Source organism: Hypomesus nipponensis, chromosome 9 (assembly GCF_054491055.1).
Source record: "Hypomesus nipponensis isolate SF chromosome 9, ASM5449105v1, whole genome shotgun sequence".
NCBI lineage: Eukaryota > Metazoa > Chordata > Actinopteri > Osmeriformes > Osmeridae > Hypomesus > Hypomesus nipponensis.
Genome location: NC_140369.1, coordinates 1,119,968 through 1,128,427, shown reverse-complemented (window position 1 = coordinate 1,128,427; position 8,460 = coordinate 1,119,968). Strand labels below are relative to the sequence as shown.

General features: G+C 46.3%; 1 protein-coding gene across 2 annotated transcripts; it reads left to right on the top strand.

Moving 5' to 3' along the window:
- The first annotated feature begins 274 nt into the window (after nucleotides 1-274).
- Nucleotides 275-8,191, top strand: nudt3b (nudix (nucleoside diphosphate linked moiety X)-type motif 3b). 2 transcript variants are annotated; one of them, XM_084705443.1, is made up of 5 exons: nucleotides 275-601; nucleotides 1,228-1,338; nucleotides 3,852-3,896; nucleotides 4,357-4,444; nucleotides 4,528-8,191. In XM_084705443.1, exons 1-5 carry the CDS (start codon nucleotides 503-505, stop codon nucleotides 4,722-4,724), a joined length of 540 nt encoding a protein of 179 aa, XP_084561569.1. In that variant the 5' UTR covers nucleotides 275-502; the 3' UTR covers nucleotides 4,725-8,191. The 2 variants fall into 2 exon arrangements, with proteins under 2 accessions (XP_084561569.1, XP_084561570.1); XM_084705444.1 differs by having other exon boundaries at nucleotides 279-601; nucleotides 4,360-4,444.
- The last annotated feature ends 269 nt before the right edge of the window (nucleotides 8,192-8,460 follow it).

Sequence of the window (8,460 nt, the reverse complement as noted above, 5' to 3'; positions counted from 1 at the left end):
TTGATTTTAAATTTCATTCAACATGCATTTTCATCACCTTTTTTATCAGTTAATTATTGTTACTTTCCCCTTCATACCAACATATTGCGAGGGATAGTCAAAATGTAGCCTAGAGTAAAATTATTTTTGTGATTTTGTATGAAATTATAACACATTAGGCTGAAGGCTACTTTTGTACTGGCCGGCGGCGGGGCCTACTGTGTTTTTTTTTGTGTGTGTTTTTTATTTATTTTTTTACATCCGATGGCTCAATTCCTCAAAGCGAGATAAGGGAAATTCTAAAGGTTCGCTGCCTATGAAAGGCTACGTTACGGTTTTGGAGTAGCGGTAATTTGTAATGGCGACCGTGCCGGAGATGTGCCTAGGTTTGGGAAAATGAAGCGAAGAAGAAGTTATTTCTATTAAGAAAACACCGGGGTTCCCCAAAGGAGGAATTAACGTCGAAAACAACGGCTTTCTTAGGGTTTAAGTTATAGCTACTTTTGAACCTTTGTACCCCGAAATGATGAAGCTCAAGTCAAACCAAACCCGGACATACGACGGGGATGGCTACAAGAAACGGGCCGCCTGTCTCTGCTTCAGGAGCGAGAGTGAAGAGGAGGTAAGCCCGAGGATGAGAGGGTGTAGTGTGGGCCTCACTAGCCTATAATTTTTATGACTGGACATTGGCTAGAACATAACGTCTGCTTGATACATGTTTAGTTTGAAATACTTATTTTTGCTGGCATTACATAGTGTTATCATATGGACAAACAAGTTGCCAGTTTGACTTCAATGTAAGCAAGTGTTTGATTTGTGTAGCCAGCTAGCCTGCCAGTTGCCTACGTACGGTAGTGATCATTAGAGAGCTAGCTTAATAGCTGTAAACTGGCTTTCAGAAAGAATAGTTAGGTAACCTGCTTAGTGGGACAGTTAACAACTACATTGATGGAGTTTTTAGTGGCATCTGGTCACAACGAGGAGTGTATCTGCTATTAAGACTGTCCAGCTAGCAGAATAGCTAACTAGCTAATAACATAGGCATCATCTGATAATGACAGGCAATCTCTGACATGCTATTATGATAGTGCTGAGAAGGTTGCCAAGTCTCTTGTTGTCATTCCATTATCTGCCATGTCCCCTTGTTGTTTTTACTAGCATAACCTAGCTACTTTTGTTTGTTAAAATTACCGAATTGGGAAAGAGGGCTGTTGTGATACATGGTCAACTCTGACTCCTCCTGTTCAGGTGCTGCTGGTGAGTAGCAGCCGGCATCCAGATAAGTGGATTGTCCCCGGTGGGGGAATGGAGCCAGAGGAAGAGCCCAATGTTGCTGCAGCGCGGGAAGTTTGTGAAGAGGTTGGTTGTGTCTCTGTGTGTTTGTAGCTGGGAATGTTAGTCTACATTACTGGGTTGCCTGAAAGCTCGATCACTATGAATATGCTGGGGTTGCTCTCTCTTGCTGTTGCGTAGAAAACAAGACGACAAGCATCCAGGGTTGACCTTACCCAGCACTGCCTGAAAGGCCAACATGAATAGCAGTATTCCACATTGGTGAAACACATCCACTTTAAACTCCCCAGTCCTGCAACCCCTGCCCAGTTTGGCACAGCAGTCATCCTGTTTACACAGACTGAGAAAGCAGTGTGCCATCTAAGCAACCAGTGAATCCAAGCATCATGTTACACCAGAGTGTTAAAGTGCCAACCGGCGTCACTCTGCCCTTTACATGATGCTGTGGCTGCCCTCCAGAAGTATCCTCCATTACTACCACTCCAGAGGAATCGCTCTGCTCTGTACTTTCAGTATTACACCTCCCACCACTCGGATAATTGTTGTTTGCTGTTTAACACCACACACCCTGTTGGGAACTACTGTCTACTAGTTTGTAGGCTGTATTTAAGTTGGTGGACAAACATACTTTTTAAGGCTACTTAAACATGGTGCAGATCACTGGCTTACATTTGTCAGCCTTAAATCACAATGTGAGTCAGGGATAGGACAGATGTTGGACATAGTAAAAGAGAAAAAAAAAAAAAAACTCAGCGACAACCCAAATAGTTTAAAGCTTTTTATTGGCTTGCTTCTCCCCCTGGCACTTCCTAATTTACAGTTCAGGTACAACTGAAGACAACAGAGGATGCTTCACATGAAGCCTGGTTAGCGTGCTGGCAGAAGCCTGGAGGACAGCGTGCCCGGGGGTGTTGAAGGGTACGAGAGAGAACGTCCAGGACAGCCAGGGCGTTGAATTACATCCCCCCTGACAGATCGACTGCCTTTAGAGGGGGGTCGCTGTGTAAAGACTATACCCTTTCTGTGATCCATCACATTGTGTGCTGATATCATCTCTTATTCTGGTTGGTGTGATCAGTAGGGAGGGAATCTGCCCTTCCTGGCTTGCATGTATATTTTCCACTGGGAGAGGGCTGGTGGAGGAGGAGTGTCTCAGTGGGCTTGAAGGCCTACGAAGCCTGTTTGGGTCCCGAGAAATCAACAAGTGTCTGACTGCTCAGTCAGTTGGGTCTGTGACGGAGAGTTCCCTGCCCAACATGGCCCCAGTGCGGCTGTAAGCCTCTTACTGCATGGGGTTGTAGCAGGTCATAATCCCTGCCGGCTGATTCTGATGGTCATATGAGAAAGGGGAGAGAGAGGGGTGGAGAGAGAGGTGCTTATGCTCGTTGGTGCAGACTCATGCCAGCAATGACAGAAACACAATGTCAAAGTTCACTACAGGCTCATGTCGGTGGGTGTCCACACCCCTCCCCCAGCGAAAGCTGTGTTGTCTGGGGTCAGGAGGAGGACGCTGGGTCCACAAGGCCGAGAGAGAAGCAGGAGAGAGCAACACTCAGCTATGAATTGGCGTATTGTATCTGCTGAGTTTGGATCTTTAGAAAGTGAACGTAAAGGCTGGGGCTGTGTCAGTGTAGTGTGTTAGCATTAGCAGGAGAGCTAACACACTACACGTGTGTTAGCATTAGCAGCACCTGGGCTGTGTCAGTGTAGTGTGTTAGCATTAGCAGCACCTGGGCTGTGTCAGTGTAGTGTGTTAGCATTAGCAGCACCTGGGCTGTGTCAGTGTAGTGTGTTAGCATGAGCAGCACCTGGGCTGTGTCAGTGTAGTGTGTTAGCATTAGCAGCACCTGGGCTGTGTCAGTGCAGTGTTAGCTTCATCTCGACTGTGGGACGAGGCTGGTGTGGAGCTGCGGGGATGATTCTGAGGCTGGTGATTTGGAGCTAAGGCTGGGGTGTTGTGGTTGGGGTCTAAGGCTGGTTCTGAGGCTGAGGCTGAGGTTAGGGGCTGGTTTGGAGGCTGAGGTTAGGGGCTAGTTTGGAGGCTGGGTCTGCGTCCATGGAGGAGGAGGTGGTATTAATAGATGAAACTTGAAGCAGGCTGTTTCAGTCTAAACCTGGCCTGCAAAACATCTCACATTCCCAGGAGGAGAGCTACGCCCTGATCCATACTAGACCCCTCCACACTCCCATTGACTAGACTTGTAAATGCTAGCAGGATGAGTAATTAACTGATGTTATCAGCAGACTCCAGGGCTGTGCAGTGTGAAAGCAGAATGGAGCATGGGTCATAACGGAAATACTGAATCGTTTGTACAGTTTGACCACATTTCAAGGATATTCTTAGGGCTTGTGATTGTACAATAAGTTCTGAAAACTCAATACTGGTGTTCAGCCAGTGACTCTGTCAATCAAATCAAATCAAATGTATTTGTATAGCCCTTTTTACACGCAAGCATGTCACAGAGGGCTTCACAATGTAACAGGTCATATCTAGATTAACTGAGAAGTCAAAGATGCAGGAGATGATTGTGTTTATTTGTGAGGCGTGCCCTGAGCTGTCTGGTTTGTGAACGTTACAGGCAGGTGTGAAGGGGACTCTGGGACGCCTGGTGGGGATATTTGAGGTGAGTCATCTAGTCCTTTTGGATCAACATTTCTCATGCTGAGAATCACAAGCATCTCAGAGAATATTCAAGTTGTCTACTACACATTAAAGCTGCAGTAGGTAGCTTTATTAAATCAATTCATATAGGAGAAACAGCTCCCCCAATTCCTGTCTGAACTACCCTAACTTCCTGCAGCTAGAGCAGAGCTTCAGGGGAAAGGCCCGCCTTATAAAGGGTGATTGGCTGGGACAGGATTGTCTGGAAAGTAGTGGGCCATTCAAAATTGGAAATGGACATTTATCTGGCACTGAGCTGTTTGTGTTGCTAAACAACACTCAGGGGGCCTCATTAGCTTACACTACACTTTTACAGGGGACACATCCTTTCTTTTTAATTACCAAACTAATCTTACCGTAAGTGACGAGCAGTGTTTTGGAGTCTTTCCAAGTGAGTGAGTGAGTGAACTCCTTGTACCCAGCAGAACCGGGAGAGGAAACACAGAACGTTTGTGTACGTGCTGGTGGTGACAGAGGTGCTGGAAGACTGGGAGGACTCGGTCAACATCGGTGAGTATCTCGAGGTCACCTCAACCCCTCCAGCCTCGTCCCCATCACGCTGTTCCTCAACCCTGTCTCCTTCCTCTCAACAGGGAGGAAAAGGGAATGGTTTAAAATAGACGATGCCATCCAGGTGCTGCGCTGTCACAAGCCGGTGCAGGCCACCTACTTTGATGCTCTTCAGCAGGGCTGTCTGACCAGCAACGGGACGCCCCTGGTCACCTCCATAGGAGGAGATCTGTCCCCCACCTATAACATCAATCAAAGCTCTGTGTCGGGTATCAGATAACTACAACATCCCGCCCTGGAGCCCCACGCCCTGGAGCCCCACGCCCTGGAGCCCCACGCCCTGGAGCCCCACGCCCTGGAGCCCCACGCCCTGGAGCCCCCCTCCCCCCCTCTCTCTCTCTCTTTGTCTCTCGCTCCTACCTGTATGGTTTTCTGTTTCTTCTTCGTTTTCTCCATGGTAACATGGTTTGCCTTGCCAACTCATTTGTGCCAGAATTGTGGCACAGACTTGATGACAAGTGTTGGGTGAAGATTCTGAAACACTTTGTAAATGTACATGTAACCTTTCAACCCCCGTCCCCTGTTCTTTTTCTTTCTTTTTATTGACAACTGCATGAATTACTCCTCATTTCCTCTCCTCTTTCTTCCTCTCCTCCACTCCTTCTCTCCTTCCTCCTCTCTTCTCTTCCTCCTTTTCTCCCTCTTGTAACACGCCCTTAGCGTGGTGGTTATTGAATGCAAGAACTACTTTTTACTGTTGTAATGTAAAAGTGTATACTTAGTGCTTAAGGCTTTCAGTGGTCTTTTTAATGTCTCATCTTTTTGGTTCTTTTCTGTGAATGAATGTTGCCCATGAGTGTGTTTTCCCCTCTTCTACGGACAGGATATGTTCTCTGTGTCTGAATGGACAGACTTGTTGGAAGTGACTTCTTTTGCATGAGCACTGTTTATGGTTTTGGTCTCACACATTCTGGCGACCTGATTGTGAAACGGACAGTCTTTTGTGGTAAGGTCTTTGAAATCCTCTTCATTTAGCTCCTCATTGTGGTTTTTGATGTCAAGATCTCATTCTTTATCTGAAGGAAAGGGGCGGCACAAAATTTCAAGTCGACACTCGCTAAGTCTTCTTTGATTTAGCCAATCACTGAATCAAACAGAGATAAGAATGTTCCTGTATAACTATAACATGTAAGAATAGACGGGATGATCTCTCCTCAGAGAACCAGTTTTTCTGACTCCAAAATGTTCCCCTATTATTTGGTCCTTTAGTGGGTTGTAACTTTGGGATTCAGGGGTGTGGATGACAAGGTTGTCCTTCATGTCTTAAGATCTGAGCGTTCCTGAGGAGAACAGCGAAGACTGTCAGGACGCCCAGCACATATCACCTTGCCGCAGGTCAGACTTTCTCTGCTCCTCCATCTGGTTTCAGTTGAATAGTGTTTGTTTACATTACGTTCATAACAGGTAGGCCCTAGACAGGTATTTTTAAGGTGAGTTTTTAGAGGGCACTTTTCAGTAAGGTGAAGTTGTTTTATTTTCTAAACCTTCATTCTTTAGTATTTAATCTGCATCCCCAAAAACACTAAAAAAAACACCTGATTGACATTGAGAAAGTATTGGAATATAAAAGGATGTCTTTGGCAAGATGCAGAACAAACAAGCCTTGTACAGTTTGAGACCTAGTTTTTAACCTTGTAAAATGCTTTTGGATACTAGGTTTGTTTTGTTTTTTTCCTTCTCTTTGACGTCAGGCAGAAGTGTCTTTAGTCCCGCTGTGTTCTGCCTTGATATCTGGCATGGAGCGCTTGGCTCAATACTGTGAAGGTGAAGGCGCTGGAGGTGGCATGTACGTTTGTCTTGTAAATTGTTTATTTCTGTAAAGATCAAAGGTGAGAGAATGCAAATTACAAAACTCTTCCTGCCTCGTGTAGAGGAGCAGTCCACAGCTGCGCACTGGGGCGGGAGGCCTAGTCACGGGGGGTGAAGACAGGGCTCTGACGTTGGTAAATAACTTCACTGGGGTAACAGACTGTGGCTTGTGTTGCAGACTCTGTATGGTGTTTGGGGCCTGTTCAACACTCAACACCGAAACCCTCTTCCAAATCCCTTGTCCAAACATTAGCCTGCCAAGGTAGAAATGGTTATTGCAGACACAAAATGTAGATTTTATCCTCGAGGTTTGCTGCTACAGAATTCTAACTACCAAAGTGCAGTCAGGTCGTGTCAGACCACAGAGCTGTTATTTCAGGCTGTCGTCCTGTCAGCAGCCCCCACACCAGAGGGGTTTCCCAGGCCCTCCCGTCACCCCTCGCGCCCACATCTCCTCGCTATGGCTTTCCACAAAAACACCCCCTACTAGCCTAGTTTCTAATCATTTATTTTGACCTGTGTTTCACCTACTTTCATCGCCCATCTGTTCCTGAGTTGATGGAGTCACGGTAGAATCAAGCCCTGCCGTGACCATGGCTGCAGAATACAAGCCCTGCCGTAACCATGGCTGCAGAATACAAGCCCTGCCGTAACCATGGCTCCAGACTACAAACCCTGTCGTAACCACGGCTGCAGACTACAAACCCTGCCGTAACCACGGCTGCAGACTACAAGCCCTGCCGTAACCACGGCTGCAGACTTTGAACGTGCTTTTACTGCTTTTTATTGGTCTCGTTAGGTGTGGAGGGCGAAGTCTTAGTTTGCGTTTCCTGGCGCTGGTGTCTAGCGGAGGTTTCTCACTAGCCCCTCTCTGGGCCAGCATGTGTAAGATGTGTGAAGGCCAGCCAGCAGCCCTGAACAGCCGTGTAGGATTGTCCAGAGGAGTCTCAGTCTGTACCAGGCTGGGGAGACGGAGGCAGGCACACTGTCGAAACGAATGGGACACAACTCACAAGAAAACAGCCGATGTCTGAACAACAATCACCACTTCCTCCCAGACCTGTCGTTTCCCTGTTTGTACTAGATGATGTCTTGTACTCTGGAAGGTCAAGCGGCCGTCTCTTAGAAAGCTTTCGGCTTCAGTCTGAGACGGTTCGATCTGTCTCACCCCCGTGACCTAACATGCCAGGCTGCCAAGGCCTCTCCACTAACGGGCTCTGGAAAATGAAGTAAACATCGAAGTTTTAATGACTGAGTGTTTGAAAGGTCTACTGGGGGAACAATTTGGAAACACCTTTTGCAATGTTTTCTGACAGGATAGAACCAGTCGAGATATAGTTTCAGACCCAAGACATCCTTCAATAAGAAAGGGACTATATTAAGGATTGACACAAGTTGAGGTAGTCCCAAACAGCAGCTGTTAAGTGATGATGGCAATAACTTTGGTGGCAGTATTGAACACATGACCATCAGAGAATGTTTGGCACCATCTAGTGGTCATTAAATGTAAGAGGCATCAAACCACATCACTAAACCCAAATGAAGAAATGTTGCGAATTGTAGCATTTCAAGCTGTTAAAGGCCTCTATCAAATATTGACAGAATTTTCTTTAAAATGCTTTATCGGATTGTGCTACAAATGTCATAATTGTGCCTGATGTGGGAGAAACAACTTTTGGGCAAATGATGTTTAGAAGAGAATGATCTGGTGTGGAGCCTGGCTGAACCTGGGAGCTCATGTGGTCGCTCTCTCCAGGGTGGATTCGTGGCTGACGATTTATTTTCCTTTTTGTCATTTGGGACTGTGGAATAATCCAGTGTGAGAAGACAGAAGATTGTAATATAAATGTGCCAACAAGTAAACACCAGTATTTCACATTATGGGTCTGTTGTCTTTTTATGTTCACCTCCACCCAGTTTCTCCATCTGTGGGCGTTCAGTAGTTACATATTTCATCTTTGCTCATTTCCCCCTGTACGCTCTGCAGCAGAGAACAGTACAACTAGCTTGCTCCTGGCTGATCATCTGACACCATATGCTCAACATTCAGTTGTATTATGATTATCAAATTATAAATATGCACTTGATGGTGCACTGTGCACCATGTGGCTTTCTACAAAGCAACTTCATCAGACCCCACAGTAAAT